Source organism: Acomys russatus, chromosome 25 (assembly GCF_903995435.1).
Source record: "Acomys russatus chromosome 25, mAcoRus1.1, whole genome shotgun sequence".
Taxonomy (NCBI): Eukaryota; Metazoa; Chordata; class Mammalia; order Rodentia; family Muridae; genus Acomys; species Acomys russatus.
Window position 1 is genome coordinate 26,932,006 of NC_067161.1, and position 23,412 is coordinate 26,955,417.

The 23,412-nt window shown below is 43.0% G+C and overlaps 1 protein-coding gene across 8 annotated transcripts in view; it reads left to right on the top strand.

The window, feature by feature from the left end:
• The window catches only part of Ebf1 (EBF transcription factor 1), a 431,261-nt gene that overhangs the window by 402,704 nt on the left and 5,145 nt on the right, over nt 1-23,412 (top strand). For all 8 annotated transcript variants that reach the window (XM_051168354.1, XM_051168355.1, XM_051168352.1 and 5 more), the window contains 4 exons: nt 12,536-12,601; nt 13,504-13,681; nt 14,361-14,540; nt 18,548-18,742. In XM_051168354.1, coding sequence (XP_051024311.1) covers nt 12,536-12,601; nt 13,504-13,681; nt 14,361-14,540; nt 18,548-18,742 — 619 coding nt within the window. The remainder of the gene's footprint in view (nt 1-12,535; nt 12,602-13,503; nt 13,682-14,360; nt 14,541-18,547; nt 18,743-23,412) is intronic.

The following is a 23,412-nucleotide window of genomic DNA, read 5'->3' on the forward strand; positions in this document are numbered from 1 at the left end:
CCAACTGCTGTAGTTGGTCAGGGAGATGCATGACTTGCTGCTGCTGGAGAGCCAGCCAGCCATGGGCCACAGGTGCCACTCTAGGGTTGGACTCACCGAGGCAGTAGCAGATCCTCACAGGAGCTTCTCAGACCCCATGAAGCCGGCCTTTTTGGACACAGTAACCAGTCGTTTCAGAGGCTGGGCTAATTAAGAGTACCTTAAAGAAATGGAAGTCGCCAGCCACATTCTACAGTGTAAATCATTTTCACCTCCAAGGGCCTCATGATCCGCTGCCTCTCTGCCGCTCCCTTTGTATCGAAAGTGAATGTTTATCGTCTCATTTCATCAGTTCACATTAGCCTCATGCTGAATATTTAAACACAGAACAATTTGAACTCACCATGGAGGGAGGCAGTGACTGCACTTTCATTTGGAACAGCAAGGGCTCATCTAATAATAATTTAGTAAAGCAGCCATTTAGTGGCTCAGTTGTGCACTGCATTGTGCCAAAGATTATTCAGTTCAACTGTACCCTTGCAGAATTGAAATTCAGATTCCAGTCACAAGCACCGTTTTTTGCTTAGTGGAGAGATGACACCCCAAAATGCCCTCCCCAAAGAGCGTTCATGTTTAGCGATTTATCATATGTACAGAGCTGGGGCAAAATAAAGCTGGAGTTGGCTGTGTACCATGTATTCTAATTGTGCTTTCATTGTTTTAGTCTTTAGGCACAGACTATCAGTAATTCAAAACCCACAGTTGCATCAGCGAAAATACAAATAAGAAATCTTTACATAACCATGCTGCCTTCTAGCTGGAAGTGGGAGGGAGGAGGGCTAAGGAGATCAGGAAGAGGAAAAGGCAGTGCCTTTGTGTTCTGCCTTCTCTGTCACCTCTCTCTCTTCAGTCCCTCTATTTGTTTTTCTAATTTAAGAAAACTTTATTAACATCACAGCTGTAAACAGGAGTGACTTTGCTCAAATGAAAGCCCTGGAACAAATGCTAGGCTTATGTTGTATCTAGTTCTTAGAGGGGGCAAAAAGCACCCTTGAGTTTGGTTCCAGGAAACATCTTGTCTCTGCCTTCTCTTGTCAAAAGCACAAGCTATGGAACGCCATCCACTTTCCCCCTCCCTCCCCTTCATCTGCCAGAAAACTTAGAGGCAAATTCCATCTCCTCATTTTGATAATGTGCTTAGCTCAGGAACTTGGCTTCTCCTTAATACTTAAACTTCTTCTGTCTTGGGAGTCGAGCCTGGACTTGGGCACTGCTGAAGTTCTATTTGGATGTGCATATTTGCACACACTTACATGGCTGCATTTACGTTACCTAGAGAAAGAGGTGGCAGTGGCCCTGGAGATGACTGAGTAGATAAAGTGCTTGCTGTACAAGCCTGAGTACTGAGTTTATTTAAATAAGCCAAGCAGGTGGCCTGCCTGGCATCTCAGGCTCAGGGAGCAGAGACAGGCGATCCTTAGGACCAGTGGGCTAGGTAGTGTGGCCAGTTGGCAAGCTTCAAGTTCAGCAAGGGACTGGGACCCTTCAGTAAATAAAGTGTGATGCAATCAACAAAGACACCAGACATTACCCTGTAGCCTCCATAGGCACATATATGTACACATCCCAGCACATGCGTACCCACATACATGTGAATACACATGCACACATGTGTGCAATAAAAAAAAATGTAGCTCCACCCATAAGTCACATGAGCCTCAGAAAATAATAATTCTTGTTTAGACGATTCTTTTTATCTTTGCCAACTTACTTTGTAATACAATTTTCTGCTTCTTACTAGTGTATGTCCCTTTTAGGGATGAGCAGACAGAGCCAGAGAGGAAAGTAATGTGATGGTGCTTAGGCAGAACAAAGAAGAGGCTTCCCACCTTACTCTGCTATCCGAACACTGGTCCATCCACAATTGCTTTCAGTGGTTTACAGCCACGAGTCCATCTCCATCATAGCACCATTGAGTACAACAATGTCTACAACTTGGCCAAAATGCTCAGTAAAGGGAGCAGGGACTGGCAATATTGTTGTCTATTTCTTGGTAAGCACTCACTGTGTAGGACCTGCTAGAGCAGGTGCTGGTGCTGCCCTGTGTTGTAGACGAGGAAACAGAAGCATGCCTTCACACTGCTTATAAGTAGCCGAGTGTCGATTTGAGCCCAGCCCACTGAACTTCAGAACTCTATCAGCACTGACTCTGAGAAAGAAGAAAACAGAACTCTAAGGAGAGATGGTTTTGCATGCCAGTCTCACAATCTCTCAAGCTCAACTGGGTGGAGGAGAGATGCGGTGGCATCGACTAAAGACACGTCATAGATGGCTGAGCTAGGCGAAAGTGGTAGCAAGAATTAAAGGCCCATACAGACAACCAGAGAGAGAAGTCCTTGCCTTTGAATATTCAGCCTATGTGGTGAGGGCCCCACAGGAACAGTTACCCACTAGCTGAACCCTAGAACTCTCTCAAGTGCTCACTGAGCACTGAGCTCTTGAAGAGGGAGAGTTAGTTTAACCTCCCTCATACACGCCCAGTATAAGAATGGGAGGAGGAATGGGCAAAGCCGTTTTCATCTCCTAACAATCAGCTATCCTCATCAAGACAGAAAGCCATGGGAGCAAAGGCAAGGTCAGAATTCTTGTTCATTGTCTCCAGCCCTGAGTAATGCAACACTGCAGCTAAGCATTAAAGGGACAAGCACTGGGATCCCAGCAGTCTAGGGATGCTGGCGTTTTTTATAAAACATGTATATTTAAGTGTGTGTGTGTGTGTGTGTGTCCAAGTGAATACAGATAGATGCCTACAGTAGCAAAAGGTGTTGGATCTGCTACAGCTAGAGTTATTGAGGTTGTGGGAAGCCACCTAACATGAATCCTGGACATTGAAATCCAGTCATTTGAAAGAGCAGTAACCATTCTTAATGTTGGGAGCCATCTCTCCTCCTTGCAAAGATTTGAGGTTTTTTTCCTGTTTATTCTCTCTCTCTCTCTTTCTGAAACAGGATATCATATCCTGTTTTTTTTCCTGTTTATTGTATGTATGTATATATGTATATACGTATGTATCTATCTACCTATCTACCTATGTACCTACCTACCTCCCTACCTATCTGAGACAGGGTATCATATATCCCAGGCTGCCCTCCAATTTGCAATATAGCCAAGGATTGTCTTTAACTTCTGATCTTCCTGCATTTACATCTGAATTCTGGGATTACAGATATATACCATTGCACCCAGTTATATGCAGTGTTGAGGCCCAAACACAGGGCCTCATGCATGCTAGGCAAGAACTCTACAAACCCAGGCACATTTCCATCCCAGGACCCTGAATTTTAATTGCAGATGTACTCAAGACCATCCCTAAACCTTGGGAAATATAATTCACAGATATGGTTCACCTAGCTAAACATGTAGTAGCCAGCATTTTTCAACGACTTTACAAAGCCAAAGTGATCTGTATTTTTATCCACCACTTAAGTATAATGTAAATGTAAACATGTATATATATATACACATCTACATATCTATATATTTATATATACATATATATCCTTCATATGGACATGTGACAAGTATCTCATTTGCTCATTTCAAGGCCTTTTCTTCTTAAGCTAGATATTAATTCAATCTTGCCCTAAGGGAAGGGAAGCCGGGGCCCAAAGACAAAGAGAGACAGAAATAATATTTGGCTTTTGTGTGTGTGTGTGTCTAAAAGCCTCGGCCTTGGTCACTTAAAGGTGACTTGAAAGATTTTCAAGGGTAATTTTGACTCTAGGCAGCTTTTGTTTCGTGTGCTCACTTTACAACCTACCCCTGAAAAAGGCATCTCTGTCCAGAGTTTTCTCTTTCAGCAGAGCCTTTTATCCTGATCAGAAAGTCGATTTCCAAGGCCACTCGGCAGGACCTAACCCAGAGCGCTGGTCTTAAACCAGCACAATGAATTGCAATGAGAAGAGGCAGCTAGGGGTTGCCAGGTTCAGCTTTGTACCTCAGAGCAGGTCACATCCACAAGGGCACAGATACCATTCTTCTTCACTGTATGTATGGCAGGAAGCACCCCAGGCTCCCATTCACCAATTACCATGACACCATTTAGAATAGAAAGCCCAGAGACCAAAAGAGAAGAGGGAAAACCATTGTTGTAACTCTTCCCGGGAATGCCTGGTTTTCACAATTTACACGTAACTGCTGACACCCGAAAAGTTGAACATTTTGGTAAAATGAATCAAGTTGTAATGTTTCTTTTATGAGATCCCTTGCAGGAAGGGAGGCCTGGCACCTCCTGGGGACCAAGCTACATTATCCATCATCGGAAAGTCGGCTGTCCTGGCCGGCTTCTCAGAGGTCACACGGTCGAACCAGCAGCTCTTACAACTGTATTATTGCTTATGGAACAGTCATTGAGGCACCAGATAAAAATTACCTGGTCTAATAGGCAGGGAACAATTTTCACTCAATAAAATTATAAGCCAAATCATTCATTTCATAACTCTCTGGCTAATTTATTTGTTGACCTTTTAATATCCAAAGCTCTTCAGTGGTATTAACTGCAGCTCAGACAAAATCTCTTGTTCATTTCACTTTCATTGATTTTTTTTTTTTCCATTCAGGCAATAACGGCTGCTTGAAAACAGCCTTTTTCTTCTTCTCACTGTAAAAGTCAATCATGTAAGTTAGGATGTCTTACGTGGGTCCAGCCATGTTAGTGTACAACACATTTTAATCTCACATGGTTCTGAAAGCCCCTACAGCCCTGATTGTAACAGAAGCAACCTTTCTGGTCTATCTCCAGCCTCACTGGGTGACAACACATAATAAGATATTTGTGGAGTAGGCGGGCTGACATCTAATCTGAATACAAAAATCAACAGAAACCCAGAACAGAATCACAAGTGTCTCTCATATTTTCTCTACAGTAGAGTGTTTTGGGTTCCTTGGACCCTGGTAGCAGTAACAGTAGACTCAAGAGATGTGCAATGGATAAGTATGTTTTTGACTCTTCCAGAGGACAAACCAGTATCAAGTAGCTCTCTCTCTCTCTCTCTCTCGCACACACACACACACACACACACACACACACACACACACACACACACACACACACTGTCCATACACAGACAAATGAAAAAAATTAAAAATACTTAATGGTTTTATTATGAAAATAGATACATATTTTGGACATTGAATTTTATTATTTTTTAAAGATGATTTAACAAATTATGACCAGAGTATTCTGTAGAGTAGCCAGTCATAGGTTCAGATATGTATGCATGTATTATGTATTATGTAAGTAAGTATGTTGAAAGAAAAAGCTTGTGTGTGTGTGTGTGTGTGTGTGTGTGTGTGTGTGAGAGAGAGAGAGAGAGAGAGAGAGAGAGAGAGAGAGAGAGAGAGAGAGAGAGAGAGAAAGAGAGAGAGAGAATATGTATATGTTGCATATAAAGGCCAAAGGTTGATTCTAGGTGTCTTCTTTGCTAAGTTGTTTTTTGGGACAAGGTCCCTCACTGGACTCCCCATGATCCTTTTTTTGCTAGCCAGTTAACCAGAGAGCCCCAAGGATCTATCCTCTGCTTTGCAAGCCCAGGGCTTACAAGCATAAACAACTATATCTGGCTTATAGAGAGTCTGGGGTTTGAACTTACGTCCTCATGCTGATGAGGCAAGCTCTTTCCTGACTGAGCCATTGCTGCAATACCAGCTGAGTCTTCTTATATAATAAAACACTTTGAAGTCTTTAGAGTGCAGAGCTGTAAAATCTAATTGTTACACATTTGGCATTTTATGCGTCCCTGGAAATATCCACTTGCTACCTCCACCTCCTCTGTGCTATACCTTTCCATTTCAATTTACTCTAAAGTGGTCCTTAGCCATAATGAGAGTGCCCCTTTCAACAGAAACATGCTTAATTATATCCATGCTAAATGTAAGTGACTCTTCTCAGTCACAGGGCTTCTGAGTAAAGAGTGTTAAAGTGTGACACCAAGGGCCTCTAATGATGTGCGGGAAGCTCTCTTTCAAGAAGTCTCATATTACAAGAAAAATGAAAAAAATGTGAGGAATGCCTCAGAGGATAGGAAACTGAACAGTGCCCAAGTGTTATTTTGGTTTGTCTCACCCATCTCCTCACTGCCCTCATTACCCCGAGTTTTTAGAATGCAGAGTCTCCCATTATGGAATTTTCCATTTGGCTGAATAAACATAGAGGAAGTTAGGTTATAAACCTATCCTCTAAAGAAACACATCTCAATACAGCTGGTGTTCTGTGCTTGATGCATCCAGCATGGTGGGGGAAAGGAGCCTGAAAACTTCCAATCAGGTTTTTCACCACTGGGGCTCTGCAATCAATAATGTCACTCAGGCTTTCTGAAGCAAGGAGGGAAGGAGCCAACACCCACAAATCTAGTCAGCTGAACAAAATCTGGGCCCTTCAATAAACCCCATAGTGAGGCCCCCCCAGGGAAATTGGTACTGATTTCCTTAATAGGTGCTGATCATTTACATGGCAGAAGTGAGTCTGTTTCACTTTATATCTCTCTTCTCTGGCCCACTGCCTTCTGAGTTCCCCGGTAAGAGAAAGGGATCGGTGCTGTATCGGTGTCAGAGGGATGCAGTGTGACAGGAAATGATTAGGAGTTTTCTTTTCTTCTGGAATCACTTGAATCAATTTGATTTTGATCACTGAAGCCTGTTATGTTCCTTTTCTGTTATCTTCTATTCCCTCAAAATGTTAAGCTCATGGTTGGGGTAGTAGAAGAGGTGGCATAGGCTGTCCTCTGTCATGCCCGATGGACGCATTCCCTTATGAGTTCCCAGAGTCTCAGAACCTAATTCCGAAACGTGAAAATACCTGAGTTAAACGAGTGGTTATCCCTTAGCTGAGGAAGTTGCCTTATGTGTGCTGTGAAGGACAGCAAGGTCAGGCCATCTTCCCTGCTCATCACTCAAAACGTTGAGCTGGATTTACAAGTGAGTGCGTGCATAGCCAGTTGCACAACCTTCTTTTTTGGGGTATTAGCTGTACATCTGAGGCCAAATGAAAAGAGACGATTCCCATGGATGGGGAAAATAATCACTACGGATTTTACTGTCGTGAAATGAAAAGAAAGATGAGCTGGCTGTGTCTGCATATTTGACATGACATTCCAGGTCACTGAGATGGTATTCTGTGAATGTGTGAAGAACTATGTATTTTTTTAATGGCTTGAGAATATAGCTAATAAAAAGCTGACATATACTAAGGCCAGACTCATGTCACTAGACACCGATAACCTGAGATAATGTCCTTACATGGGTTATTCTATTAACCACAGCATTAAAAATGTAACTGCAAGCTAGTAGGCACGAAAGAGCAAATTCATAAGAGAAAAAGCGATGTTAAAAAGAATACAGTGATCAGAACTCAACCTTTGGGAATTTCCACATTGGATTAAAAGTCAGAAAATGGAATACAAAATTCTGCTCTTGTGCTTTTATGAGTTTCAGTAAATATATCACTGCTGTATCAATATAAATGAGATGTGCATGTGGAGAAGATCAGTGATGAAATCTTAGAGTGGACTCCTCCCCAGGAATCTCCTCAGGACCTGGGTGTTGCTGTGCATTGCTTTAGGAGGTTAGAAAAGGGCCTACCATCTAGTGGTGGACAGTGAAGGCTTGTATCTTTCAGACCAGAGCAACATAACTTCTTACAGCATTCCCTGTGCAGATCTGGGTGGTGTGGGCAAGATTTTTTTTTTTAAAGATTGATTTGTTTATTTTTATATATACAGAGCTCTGCCTACATGTACACCTGCAGGCCAGAGGAGGGTATCAGATCACATTATAGATGGTTGTGAGCCACCATGTGGTTGCTGGGAATTGAACTCATGACCTCTGGAAGAGCAGTCAGTGCTCTTAACTGCTGAGCCATCTCTCCAGCCCCGGGCAAGATTATTTTTGAGAGGAAAGAACAAAACAAATGGAGGGTAGCAGTAAAGCCGAAATAATTCCTGATGGATTAGAATAGCTGTCAAGGCCTCAGGTTCATTCGTTCATTTGTTCATTTGTTTTTGGAGACAGGGTTTCTCTGTGTAGCCTTGGTTGTGCTAGACTTGCTTTGGAGACCAGGCTGGCCTTGAACTCATAGTGATCCACCTGCCTCTACCTCCTGAGTGCTGAGACTAAGGGCGTGTGCTCCCATGCCCAGCCAGGCCTCAGGTTCTTAAGTTTAACAGTCCTGGAGTAGAATCTCTGCTCAGGTACTCATCAGCTGTGTACACTCAGAGAAAAGCACTGACTCGTCTGAGTTGCCATTTCTTCATTTGCCAAAAGGGTTATCAACAGCAGCTCAAGAGAGGCTCTCGATGAAGGCCGGATGAGTTTGTATTTCACTCTCTCTCTCTGCCATTACTACCCCACCATTGGTCCTCTCAGTCTCTGGGGGAGTGGGAGTATTGCAGGCGGTTACTCCAAAGAAGAGTTAGGTAAGGAGATAGCAAAGAAGGAGCTCACCATCTTGCCTCTAGGCTCATGACGGTTGCCTAAACCTAAACTGAGAGGAGCTCTCCAGACCACAGGGGCAGGTGACTGGCTGGACTAGACTGGCCATAGGATGAAGATAACCCTTATAGAACACTGAAGCTCGACTGTGGGAGGGTAGCAAGTCTTCAGAGTAGATGGATAATGATACTCACAGGCCACAAGAAGCTCAGAAACAACTCACTACCTGATTGGGTTAAAGCATAGAACAAAATGGACTTCTCCTGGAAGCCCACTCCCCTTTGAGTCTCTACTGTGTTCTTGTTACTGTCCTCCCCCCCGCCCAAGTAGACTTAGTAAGATCTCTTCTTCCCCTACAAACCATCCATTTGTGCCATCATTACTTCATGACCACTGAAGGGCAGGAGAGTACAGCTGTGTTTGTAAGAGGAAATAGATCATTGAGAAGTTGTTTTTAAGAGCGAACACTCTGTTTCTTTAACACTTGAGGGCCACGCAGAGGGAAAAAAAAATGTTTGACTCAGAATTTTAGTTGGAGAACAAGCATTAAGTCTTTAAAGAAGGCTCTGGAGACTTGCAATGTTTAGGGTACTCAGGGACATCTTCTTTATTCTTCAATGGGATTTTGTTTTGAAATTCAAGTATAGGATTAATTATTTTGGAAGACTCTAATCTCTGCCCTCGTGTTTAGGAATAAGAGCAGGGAGACATTTTATCATTATGAAAAGAAGAGAAAAATCTCTCTGACAAGCGAATGCCTTGAAAAATAGATGTTAGTACTAGCCAAGTACCTTTTCTTTTCAGAAATATTGAAATTGAATATTAGAATTGAAGCCTCCGTCTACTACACTCCCACCTAATGCCACACAAATAGAACTTGAGGAACAATTTCCAAGACAAAATACTATATGAAATATCCACTTGTTCCCCTAGTGGGAAATTTCCTTTTAAAAAAATCTTAGGCTCAATCATTTCCTAATGCGAAATTACAGATTTTTCAAATTACCATATAAAACTGCAAAAAAATTACACTTGTGGCCACAGAAGAGATAGCACACACTATCATTTTGATTTTAAAAGACATACATCTCTTATACTACCTGTCATTTTTATAATGCCTTTTACAAATTTAATCAATACATTTTAACATTCTATATACTTTAAGTGCAATATACAATAAATATTCAAGTTTCATCTTAAACATGCCTTAGCCTTTAAATTGTTAAAACTGCAGTGCCCTTTCAATCTACTTACATAATGTCATAAAATATACATTTCAAGGTAAATGAAGTCAGCTACTTCAATTTAGTCCCTCAAACTGGTAGTAAATGAGAGGTTAACACTATGGTGCCAAACCCATTATTGAGTAAATTTAGCACCTTGGACAGCTCTGTAAAATCTTTATTGCTTTCCTGACCTGTTCCTCATGTTCTGTCTCTGTGTTCAGTGGCTCTCAGCTCTGATTGAAAGGCAATATATTAGATCCCCAACACAAACACGCTTGGGGGCTAGTTCCCTGGGAACGCAATGACATGAAGGTGAGAGCAATTTTCTGGTCTCCGAAATCCAGGCACCTTGCAGGTCTGTGGCACTAACTCGCGGAGGACCCAGGAATGTCTTTCTTCCTCCCCATTTGCACAAATAACTAACAGAAACCTAATCAAGTTGGCAGTGCTAAGCAAATGTGGGTCTCCCTAAACCCCCAAATCTGATACTGTGGCGAAGGATGTTTTCAGATGGGTGAGGTCTCATTTAAGGACATAGCTTTCTAGACAAGAAATCTACGTCCATTCTCCTTGAAATTCGGGTGATGGCTTGAAGTGACATTATACTGATGCCATGCCTGTGACCATGTGCTGAGTTAGAAAAACAAGCCCCACCATCATGTATCAAAGACAGTGACACTGAGGGCCAAAAGGATTCAGTGCGAGTGGGGCGAAATCTATGTGTGTCACTTTCAAAATGGCGAAATGATGATCAGCTTCTGGTACTAAATACACTACCAGGTTGGTAATATCACTGAAAAATTTGGTCACCAAAAATGAAAGCAGTTTTTCAGATTTGTAAGGTTTTTCTATGATTTTGGCATTCTTTCTGAACTCACACCCTCCCTCATTTTGTGAAATTAATGAAAATAAAAAGAGTGGCTACAATCTCTGATTACACTGTTGGAGGCTGAAACTCACCACTTTTCTATACTGCGCCATGAGTTTGACAAACAGAAGATTTGTGTGTGTGTGTGTGTGTGTGTGTGTGTGTGTGTGTATTCTTTTTCATCCCAAGAAACAAAAGGAGAGTAACACCTTCCCAGCAGACCCCAAACATTGAAATAAATGTTTATTTGCCAAAATATGTGACCATGGACACAGAGATGGTGAATCTTTTAACAAATGAAAATAAGTTGATGCTTTTTTGTTTTAATTTTTCCTCAGAACCAGATAAAGCCATGAGGTTTTGTGGAAACCATACTAGCTGCACTTGATCTGGGCACCAAATTTAGTGGTCACGGTCAATTATTAACTGCCGTGGTTGTATACTACTGGAAACAAAAAGTGGGGGAATTGCCTTGTAGCTTATATTAAAAAGTAAAGGGCTGATTTTAGATGTATTGGTTCAAATTCCATTGATTATATTGTACTCTGTACCCACTGCACGACAAATGACTGAGTTGTTTAAGAAAAAGGGAGGGGGGTTCTGGGAGCTTAAGATGCACATCCGTGTTTATCGGGAAGTAGAAACTCCCCTCTCTCATTTTTGAATTTAGGACATTACATATGTGATAAGTAGTTACCGCACTATGACAACTGTTTTATCTTATATTGTGGAGCCTTTCAAATTGAAAAAATGCTAATATATATCTAAAAGCTTGTCATTTAGAGAGTTGTTCGAGGATTTTTGAAGAGGCTACGGTGACAGCGAAATGAATGCAATTACAGCCCTATTTTCTGATCAGTGTCTGGAGCATATGAAAATTGAGCAGCGCCACTTTCCCACTCTGATTCCAAGGCCCCCCGATTTTAAAGTTATACTTGTATTTGCAACTTTACCAACACTGAACTACAGTAAACAGATCCGAGAAATCACCTCTCTGCCTTACATTCTTGCATGTGTTTCTTTGCTGGTCCCCCCATTTTTTTGTTTTTTTACCAGTGCCAAGATCAGTGTTGCTATCATCTATTCCTCATGCCAGTGTAGATGGATTTGTTGACAAATCAGGTGACCTGGAGAAAGAATGACTTAATGTCTGTCCAAATGTGTGTTTTCATAGAGTGCCCCCATTGATTAGACCCATGTAATCCAAACATGGAAGCCAACCTTAGTAAAAAGAGGGAGCTTTTTTTTTTCTTCAACTTGAATGAGAAGTAAAGCACCTAGGAGAAGAACTAGTGAGCAACAAAGAAGAAACACAAACGCTACAGAAACAGCAAAGAATTGCAGCATAAGAAATTAAGGCTACCAGTCATGAATGCTGGCACAGTGGGGGCTTCTAGGGATAGGAGACTTCCCCAGGGCCTTTGATCGGCATCGTATTCCTTCAGGGGTCAGCTTCCTGACCATGCCCTCGTAGCTCTGCCATACAAGAGAGACAAACAAAAGAAGCTTAAGGCTACATGCTTCCTTAGTGGCTGAAGATTGATTGGACATTCCTCAAAAATGACCTGTCTGATAAGGTCATGGTTTCTAAAATAAGCAATTAAGTACAAAATAAACACATCTTAGGGATTCCTACCATGTACTGAATGACATCGATTATAGTAATCTAGCAAATGACCATGCAATTGTACTCAGCAATAAACATATGAGTGCTTCATCGTGCCTATGGCAGATGGCTGAGTGATGTATTCTATCTTGCAGTACCAGTGAGTCTCACCTTTTTGACTCAATTAAGTGTGTATATGAACAATGATAAATTGGTGACTTAACACCATTCTGGGGAGCCCCAAGCTACTGCTTTTACAACTGTGCCTTGGCAAAGAATGGCCAGCCGGATGGCGAGGGTATAATGTAAAAGATAAAGGACACTCTGCTATCCTTCAGAAGCCTACATCTGTTTTATTTTCCTTGACAGGAAGTGATCCTTAAAAGGGCCGCAGATCTTGTTGAAGCTCTGTACGGGATGCCCCACAACAACCAGGTGAGTGTTCCCTGTCTCTGACTTAAAGACATGCTTCCTCATGCAACGGAATGTCTCAGAGTCCTTATCCTATGAGCATGCATTTTTAAAAAATTTATGAAAGCAGTACTCATGTGTTGAGAACCTAAGGATCTGGGATGTAACATGCCACAGAGCTGCTCAGCCCTTCCTGCTTTTGCAAATCTTCTACTGCCTTTCCTACTGAATCACTTCCCTTTCTGGGAAAAAAAAAAAAAAAACAAAAAAAACAAAAAAAACGTGCTCCCTTTAAAGAGGGATCGTGGCTGGGAATGTGCTTCAGGACTGAAGAAGAGAGCTACTGCATTTTATTTTATTATTTCCCAGCACATTTAGGAGAAAGAAGGGTTTAATTTCTTAAAATATAGAATAAGGCCCAAGTCCATGCTTTATAGAGCAACTGTGAGCAAAGAACTGAAGCTCCTAAGGAACCTAGAGTGGCCAATCCCACTCCATTCCCACCTTGCCTGAATTCACTACTCAAAAAGCAGGTGTACACATCCTCAGACATTGGCTTCCTTGCATGGAAGTAGGGAACATGAATTGCAGGTTCCCATGTGTGGAGGAGAAGGAAAATCCCACAGTGCTGTCATACACTGACAACAATAGGCTGCAGTCAAGCAACTGGCACTCTGGGTCTCAGCTCTCTAAAGAAGTGAAATGGTTTGGAGTTGGGATTTTGCCTTTCACAGCCTCAGTTTCCCCAGCTATGATGTGGTCAGGATAGTGAAACTTGACATCACAGGTGTGTCACCCAGGTACAGAAAGTAACACAGTTGACCACTGAAGGCTTTGAACATGGGATTTGTCAGAGAGGAAGCACAGAGGGGCTGCTGGGAGCTGGAGTCAGGGTCGCTAACAATCATGTGCCTTTGACTTTTCAGGAGATTATCCTGAAGAGAGCTGCTGACATCGCAGAGGCTCTGTACAGCGTCCCTCGCAACCACAACCAGCTCCCAGCCCTTGCTAACACTTCGGTCCATGCAGGGATGATGGGAGTGAATTCCTTCAGTGGACAACTGGCTGTGAATGTCTCCGAGGCATCACAAGCCACCAATCAAGGTCAGCAGCCTGCTCCTTTCCCTCTCTTCCATTTTCCCTGCCCCCTTGACAAACCCAAGCTCCCACCCCTGCCATTTATTTGACATCAAAAAATTAAAAAACCCAAACCAAACAATTTTTTTTCCAAAAGATTCTTCACTTGTGTGTATTGGATATTATTGTAGGATCTTGTTTCTAGTTTCACATCTGGAGACCTAGTAGGGGGCTAGAAAGAATGTATGCATGCATTCAGCCATCTCTAACATCCAACTTTTCACCATAAATCATGAATGACAGATCACAAAGAGGGATGGAATTAAAGTTCTCATAGGCCACAACACATCATTCTTGCCCAGGGAAGAGGGACCTGTTAACTCGGGGGAACATCTCTTAGATTGGGATTTATTCCTGCTCCCAAATGATAATTTATAGGCCCTGCATTGCCACTTCTCACAGCTCTGCTAAGTATTTATGATCTCCTAAGAAATGTGTCTTTGCTAGCTTCCCATTTTAATCACAGAGATAGCACCACCAACCCATGCACATGAATCATCAGGTCTTTTCCCTCTTGGTTGCAGTGTGTATGTGTGTGAGGGGGCGGGGGTAATAACGGAGATATTCTTCCCTAATACCCCAGGTCTCTCAACAGTGCACCATCTGAATGCTACCCTGACCCCTGGTTTCCCCCCTGACTTTTCAGGTTTCACCCGCAACTCAAGCAGTGTGTCACCACATGGGTACGTGCCGAGCACCACCCCACAGCAGACCAACTATAACTCTGTCACCACGAGCATGAACGGCTATGGCTCTGCTGCCATGTCCAATTTGGGCGGCTCCCCAACCTTCCTCAATGGCTCGGCTGCCAACTCACCCTATGCCAGTAAGTAGATGTATGTCCTCAGTCCTGTGTGTTTCCCTTGCAGAGCTTAGCACCATGCAGAGAGGCCAGCTGGTCATGGCTACTTGATACAAGCCCCACCCCCACCCCCCAGCCTGCCACCCTCAGTATTTGAGCACCATTCTCTCCAGCAGTGATCTCTGCATTCCCACCTTGCACAAAAGTAGACACACGATGTCATTCCAAGAGCGCATGCTTATGATCAGACAGAAATGGGGTAACCACCCACTTCTAGAGGTTACTATCTGGAGGCCCCTGGTTAAGTCCTCTCCATGCCTGATTATTCTCATCTGTAAGAGAAAAATCATCAAGACCACACCTCCACCAGTGCTGGGAACCTAGATAAGATGATGTTGGCCAGAGTCTGGTCCTCAAGCCTGGCACAAGAGCGAGGCATTTGGAAATCTAAGTCAGTACCCTGATGCTGCAACACTAGGCCCCCCTCTTTAAATAACAGAACTTGCTTTCTGATATTTCTATTTTCCTTTTTGTGCATAATATACTCTTAAAAAGAAAAAACACAGATCCAGACATGATTTTTTTTTTTCACAAAAATCTGGAAAGATAAAACACCCTTATATACACACAGAGAAAGAATAATGTAGGAACAGTAGGTACCCTGTTCCTACCTTAAAGAAGTTTAGCTTAAAGGATTTGTTTGGACACACCACTTCAAATGTACGTAAATAACGCAGTAAATTAGCATCTTTATATATAAATACATACATCTAAGGCTCCTCAGCAAACTGGCATTTCCTTTATAAAATGTCATAGGCTCTGTCCCCAAAATGTCTTGATCTCCCTCTGAGGACCTTTCCATAGATGGCCAAGTTCATCTGGAACATTCCGGAGAGTTCTTCAGATGTAGAAAATGCAGCGAGATGCATAGACATTTGTAGAGAAACAAGGCTATGTTGCAAAATGAAACATATTCATGAATCTTAGCTTAAAGCACAGAAAACAGTGCTGTCCCTGTGCTAACGTGTGGTTTGTGCCTAACAGCTTGAAGGTAAACAGGTCATTCTGGCCTTGAGCTATTTCTGAGGGAATTCTTCATTTAGAACTGGCCATTTGTAGAACATGTAAAATTTGCCATATAGTCTGCATGTACCAACTCTGTGTACCAGCCACCATTGGGGTCAGTTTCGCATTAGGTTTTGATTTATTGAAGATCCATTCCTCAGCATTCTCCTAGCTACTCAGTCAGAAAATGTTTCAATCATGACCTGAAAATTAAAAGGTGGCATTCTTAATTAAATCAATAAGCTAATTGCTATATCGTAGTGATTCAATTTAGGGGCTGGAGTTGATCACCTTCCTGGGCCTGTGAGGACACCCAGTGACTTCTGCCTGCGATCACATCTGTCAGTCTGAGAAACTTTGAACATTTAATTTCCATTAATTGATTTCCTCAGCGCTCACAAATATAGTATTAAATTCTGAAATAGACCCTCAGATGGGATGGTTTATCTGCACAAATGCAAATAAAACAATAAACAGAGCACAGCTGATTTGAATTTTTGCCTCTGTAATATTTAATTATTCATAACCACTCATGTTGAAAAATTCTGACAGAATAAAAAATAAAATAAAACAAGACATTCTTCTGGTGAACACACATTGTGGTGTGGCTGCTAGTAACTAATAATGCTGTAACAAATGGCAATGTTGCGCTATATTTCACCCCTTTCTTGTTAACTGCGCCCCCAAACTCCCCACCTCTAAATACACATAATGATCACATTTGCCAACGAGATTAATTGCCTTCCTCAGTGAGCCAGCAGGATTTCAAGTCTAAGAATATTTAAAAATCAAACCTCCAGTGCAGGAATTTTGCAATTTAAATGGGTATTATTATTGAGCGCATTCCTGCATTTACAAATTCTAGGAGATGTGTGCTGGTCTCATTAAAAGAAGAAGTACAGTCTGGCAAATGTTGGGGAGAACTCTGAGGTGTAGACGGAGCCTCCCTCTCCATCCTCCTCCAGGAAGTGTTTGGCCCATTTGGACCTATTGCTGCCTTGGGCTGATGACAAAAGGCCATTTCACCATGATGGCAATCCTTGCCTATGACTGATTTGGTCCCTGTATCTCCACCTTGCCAAAGCTATGAGGCCTAGCACCTGACCCAGACTGCTCTTCAGATCTGGTGGACTTTTCCTTTTGAGGATGATCCCTTTGCAGGGGGTGCAGTGGAAAGAGTACTATGTTTGAGTTGGATTCACTACACCCCAGCTGTGGCCCTTGAGCAATTCTCTCAACTACTTTCCCAGTTCTAATTTGCTTATGTGTTAAAAAAAAAAATCAAGTGTCCATAGGTGTGTGGGTTTATTTCTGGGTCATTGATTCGATTCCATCGATGAACCAGCCTATTTCTATGCCAGTACCATGCCCTTTTTATTACTGTTGCTCTATAGTACAGCTTGAGATCTGGGATGGAGATTCCTATGGGAGATCTTTTATTGTACAGGATTATTTTAGCTATTCTTGGTTTTAGTTTTTCCATAAGAAGTTGAGAATTTATCTTTGAAGGTCTGTAAAGAATTGCATAGGTATTTTGATAGGGATTGCATTGAATCTGTAGATTGCTTCCCCTGGGTGGAGGCCCAGAGACACACAGAAGAAGGGGAGACAGGCTATCTGGATGAGACCTGATAGGCTGTGGTCATATGGTGGAGGAGGGAGGTCCCTTCTGTCAGAGGTCTAAAGGGGGAATAGAATATAGCAGAAGAGGGAGCGAAGGTAGAAACAGGAAAATACAAGCAAGGGGATAACAATTGGGATGTAATCTGAATCAATTATAATAAATTAAAAAATTAAAAAGGTCATAAGCCCCAAGCCTTATGTTATTCTGTCAATGACAAGATGACAAGATTTTAAAGGATCTTGTGTATCACAAAACAATATGTGATGTTTATTCAGTAAACAATATAGCACACAGGAGTATCTAGGACGTAAGGGAAAAAGGAAGGGTGTGCATGAGAAAATTAGCCTTGGTGCTGTGCAAACCCTCTGTCTTCTGAAGCAGCCAAGATTGCCAGAGTTTTCTCAGGATAAGTTATCTGAATCCCCCCACGACAACCAGGCAGGATTTGCATGAGTCACAGCCCCTGCTCACCTCACAAACATTTGTGGAGAGCTCTATAGGAAGTGAAAAGAGAGACTTTGGAGCCTGGGCTTAGAGTTATGTGTTCCCCACCGAAGTGGCTGGTGGTGATTTTCTGGTTTACCTGGCCTTCTACCTATTGGAGTCTGTGGTAGAACACTCAGGTCCAGTCCTATCCTCCCAGACCTTATAACTTCTTGGAGAGAAAGGAAGCTTATCCACACCTCTGCCTGCCTGAGCCTCAAGCCACGGTACTGGCTTTACATTTAATGCCCCTCTTTTCCTCGCAGGTCCCATTCCTTCAACGGTGGACCATGCCCGCTAAAACTAGCCTCCCCCTGTCCCCTCTGCGCCCCCCTCCCCCAGATGCTCTGTTAGCACCATATTTAAGACAGAGGTGGAAAGCTTTCCAGGGCAACTCATTGTGAAGTCCTCTCCCTGGTTGCCTCTGCTTCCCTAGAGATGGCTGCTCTTGCCCTGATTCCTCTTGTGCCACACCGGTTCCTCATAAGAAGGGACTGGGCTTTTGTTTTCTTGCCTGGAAAACTCAGAGGGTGGGGCTCTGCGTTTCTCTCTATAACGTGCTCCATGTGCTGGGATCAATTGAGCTGAATGAGAGGGACCATCCCTGTTCCCACGGAAATCAACTATGACACTAATAACTAACACATCACTGGGCACGCGATAGGTCCAGGATAAACTCACACAGGTCTCCTTAACTTGAAGAAAGCACATGCTAAGTATCAAGTATTGAAGTTGGGCAGTGTCTGGAGAGTTCAGGGAGGGTCTTGCCCGAGAACGGTCACAGCAGAGTGGCCGGGACAGATCTACACAAGCCCCCTCATTTCTGGATGTAACTCTCTTCTCTCATTGCTGTTCTCAGTCGTGCCATCCAGCCCCACCATGGCCTCGTCTACGAGCCTCCCCTCCAACTGCAGCAGTTCCTCGGGCATCTTCTCCTTCTCACCAGCCAACATGGTCTCCGCCGTGAAACAGAAGAGTGCATTTGCACCAGTTGTCAGACCCCAGACCTCCCCGCCTCCCACCTGCACCAGCACCAATGGGAACAGCCTGCAAGGTAAGCTCCAGGCCCAGGGGCCTGGGATTTCAGCCTTTGGAGGTCTGAACAAGGGTCTCACTGCTGCTGGGAGTGTGTGGTGTGGATGACGGTCAAGCCCTGGGCCCACCAGCTCCTCTGTGCCCTGGCTCCTCCTTGCCTCTGTGTTCGTATCTCTGGTCCCAGATACTAGTCCTGCTCCTTCCTCCCCTGTGGCAGTGTCTGAGACATCCTCTTTCCAGCCTCAGGAGCTCCGCTCAGGCTCAGTACTTGCCTGAGAACACTGTAGCCATTTTCTAATGCTTCCACGTCTCCTTCCTCCTTCTCTGTGGTTCCTTTTATTAGACCAGTGTTTGTAGGTACTATCATCTTAACCATGGCAGGGTCTCTCCTGGGATGGGCCTTTCCCTGAAGTAGGTCACTCAGCCTTTTCTTACTGTAGCTTATATCAGGATGAGGCTGTGTAAGGAGGTGACAGGGATGGGGACAGCCACAGTCCACTCAGAGCCTCTCATGCACCAGTATTACAAACATCAAAGACCTCTCTGGAACCACTGGAATGTTCTGGTTCATATTAAAATTACTTATCTCCTTCTCACCACACAATATGGGAAGTGGCAGAACCATCCGGCTTTGAGCTGTCCTTCTCATTCATTGAGGGAGGAAAAAAATCCAACTTTATAACTATGCCTGTTTTTTTTCTCTCACATTCTTCTTATGTGAATGGAATTGGCTTTGGGGACCTCATGTGTCCCTTACAGCAGGATGATGACATAAATGCTCACAGCCCCTACCTTAAAGAAGAGAAAATTCAAGGTGGCTAGAGGGCGCAAAATTGCTTAACTCCTCCCATCTGGTGTGTGGCAGTCACCGGCTTCAAAATCAGGTTAAAAATTCATCTGTTTTCAGAACCTAACACTTTCCAAGAATGTATCCCAGGTTTCTAAGGCAGCTTGCAGGGAAATAAGATCAATAAAATAATCAGCCACCATTTATTGAGCACCAAACAATAAGTCAGGTGCTCTGTTAAGTACAGGGCTGGCTTTATCTGTTTAATCCCTACAATGTCCTGATGAGGTATGAGGCCCTTAGATCAGCACAGTACCAGATGATGGAGCTTAGGGAGGGCGAATACAGGTCACAGACATCAGGCAGACCGTGGAGGTGGAGGTGAATGAAAGCCCCATAGGATTCTGTCCTTAATCCTTGCCCTGCACAGCTCACCACAGAGCCTCGGCTTCAGTGGCCAGCATGTCACTCATAGAGGGCAGCTGTGGAGGTCAGAGAGTGGTCAGAAGGGCTGTAACATATCTGGGATTTCCCAGCTTTATTTCTCATATGGAAGTGTATGCTCCATTTAACATATAGACACATATTATATTCTGGGTACTTTCTGCCAAAGTAAGCACACACTGATTCTCCCAAGACTCTCAGAGTTCAGTATTACCTTCAATGTATAGAAGGGTACATTCAAGCTTAGTTTACTCAAGGGACATAGTGAGGACACACCGGAGTCAAGACTGAACCTAAATGGTACAACCCCAGAGACTAAGCGACACACCGTTATTCCTCTCCATCTCCGGCAGAACTTTTTTTTAGCACATTCCTCAGTATCTGTGGGCAGATTGTTTGGCATAGCAGAGTCAGTACCTAGAATAATTGTCCATCAATGAGACATACTTACCAGTCCATCATCTTAAAGAAAAGAGGAAAATGTTTTACTCTAGAACTACATTTCAGGCCAGGTAGACAAGTTAGGAAATACCCTGTCTCCTATTAGTCATGTCAGATTTCACTCTCTATCAGCTAAAAAAAATAAATGTCTCCTCTCATTATTTCTCAAGCTAGAACAACCAAACTTTCATATAGATTGGAGTAATGATGTGATAAGTATGGAGAGGGTAAGGTTTTTATCCTTTTAAGCTGACAGTATAAGCTTTGGTTAGTGTATTAGTTGGAGTTACTATTGCTGTAATGAAATACCATGACCAAAGCAACTTGGCGGAGGAGAGGGTTTATTCAGCTTACACTTCCACATCATTAAGAAGTTCATCATCAAAAGAAGTCAGAGTAGGAACTCAAACAGGGCAGGAACCTGGAGGTAGGAGCTGGTGCAGAAGCCATGGAGGGGTGCTGCTTTCTGCCTTGCTCACCATGGCTTCTTCAACCTGCTTTATTGTAGAAGCTAGGGCAACCAGCCTAGATGGCACCAACCACAATGAGCTGGGCCTTCCTTTGTTGATCATTAATTAAGAAATTGCTCTACAAACTTGCCTACAGCGCAATATTTTGGAAGCATATTCTCAATTGGGTTCTTTCCTGTCAGATTACTCCAGTTTGTGTTAAGTTTACACAAAACTAGCCAACACATTTACAGTTGATATCAGGAAGAGGATGCAAGGAGGACTGTGATTAACAGCAAAGGGGCATTGACCTTAGAAGGCATGGGGTGTAATCAAGACATACTGCTATACATGACCCTGCCTTTACCATCTAGTTGGACATGTCCTTGATGGGACATTATTTCTGAACTCTCCTATAATCCATATTGTTTCGTTCTCCCAATACTGTCATATGCTAACTATCTACACTTTGAAGACATGACAACAGTGGAAACGTGAATGGAAAAAGAAAATTTTAATTAACCAAGACTACTTTCCTTACACTATTTCTCTAGATTGCATTCATGAAGGATCACCTTGGAACCTGCACTCTCATCTCTCTACCTTCTCTGTAGCAGGGCAGGGAGACCTAGCCATAGGCCAACTCCGCCATTTTTTGTTCAGAGTTCTTTTGCACAGATCTTAGACTGTCCAACTGGGAAATGTGACCTGACAGTGGACTTTCAGACATGCCTCATTTTTCTCTTTTCCCACAGAAAAGGGACTTAGATGGTCTCCAGAGGTGGGATAAAGATCTCAGCATTGTTCTTTTCCTTCTCTGACTGCCTCCTCTGTCTGTTCAGCCTGTAGTAGTACATTTCACATTAACTCACCCTGTTCAGAACTGTCATCATTCATTCAGATAGGGCAATTGAGTAAGAAAGAGTTGGTTAAGCGCACTGACCATGTAAAGAAGACTAGATATGTTGAAACATACATAAAGCCTCTCCTCCTACATAGATACGACACATTTAGACTGTTTACATTTTTAAAACCTCCAACTATGACTGTTAACTGAACATTCTCCATTTGGTGAAATCCTGATCATTCACCACCCCTTCGTTAGGAGGAGAAAGGCACATGCCTGAGTGTGGTGATGAGGATGGAGTGAGGGAGGGCTTGCTCCCAGCCTGGCTTCTGCACGGACATGAGGCTTCCTCCCTACTGCCCTTTCAGGTGGCTGCTTATCTCATCTACTTTATAGATGTGCACACGGATGCATGGAGCTGAGATGACTTGCCCATAGTCATTCGATTAGCAGATAGAAGAGCCCTGGGCTTGGCCCTCAAGCATTCACTCTCTTCTGTTAGCCTACAGGCTTCCTTGCCATATTATACTTGAGCCAACAGGTTAGGTCCAGGGAGAGGACCAAAGTCTAAACATTTTGAAAACTTGCCACCCCCCAAAAAAGAAAGCTTGCTATATATTTGGGAAGACACAATCCCACAGTTAGTGTGAAGTACGGGGCAGAATCAGATCATTTCATAGTCAAGTTGAATGTGAACTCTTTTTCAGATGAAAAAGTAACTAGGATTTCATCCCAGGGAGAGCATGATTTTCATCTGAGAAGCACCTGTGCCAAGACTATAAGCAGTCAAATCCCTGATGACGTGTGGCATCCCTGACAAGGTTCAGTTGCATGGGATATCAGTACCAGAAGCAGGAAAAAGGCTAAAAAAAAAAAAAAAAAAATGAGGCTTTTGCTCCTAAATTCTATGCTTCTCTGGGTATATTTTGTGGTTCACAGATTCTGTTGTATCTCTCTTGTAATGGAGACTTTTGAAATTTTGAGAAGAAACATTTGTGGGACAAAGCAGCTCTTGTCTCAACACTTCTGGATCCTCAGGAGACATTTGGTTAAGGAGTCAAATTGGTGTGGTCAAATTTAGAAAGAAGCTCTTACTGGGTCTCTGTGGTAGAGAGATTTGCCCTTTATAAGGCATTAAATGCTCTGAGATATCATGCAGAGAAACAGAAATGACTGTAGACAGCCCTCAGTTTCCAGAGGGACACAGGTTCAGTGCTAGTATAAATACCCAAGTGCATGAATGTTCAGATACCTTACATCAACGGTATAGCGTCTATATATGAACTTCAAATCATCTGTGCTACTTATAATATCTAATGAATGCAGTATGGCATAACATAAATAGTTCTCATACTATATTACTGAGAAAATAATAACAAAAAAAAAGGTTTTTACATGTTCAGTACACCCACAATTATTTTGCATCTTTAAATTTTATTTTTAATTGGGTTGAATGCTCAGTGTTTAAAGTGGCTTTGCCGTGCAAATGTAAGACCCTGTGTTCAGATCCGAGAACCCACCCATAGTCTAGTTCTGGCTCAGTGTGGCTGTGACCCTAGTGTAGGGTAGAAGGAAGGGAGGGAGATCATGTGGGTCCCCATAGCTTGCTGACCAGCCCCAGTCTAACTAAAACAGCAAGGCTCAAGTAAGAGAAAGAGTCTGCCTCAAAAATATGGCAAAAAAGCAATAGAGGAAGACACTTGGTACTGATCTCTGCCCCC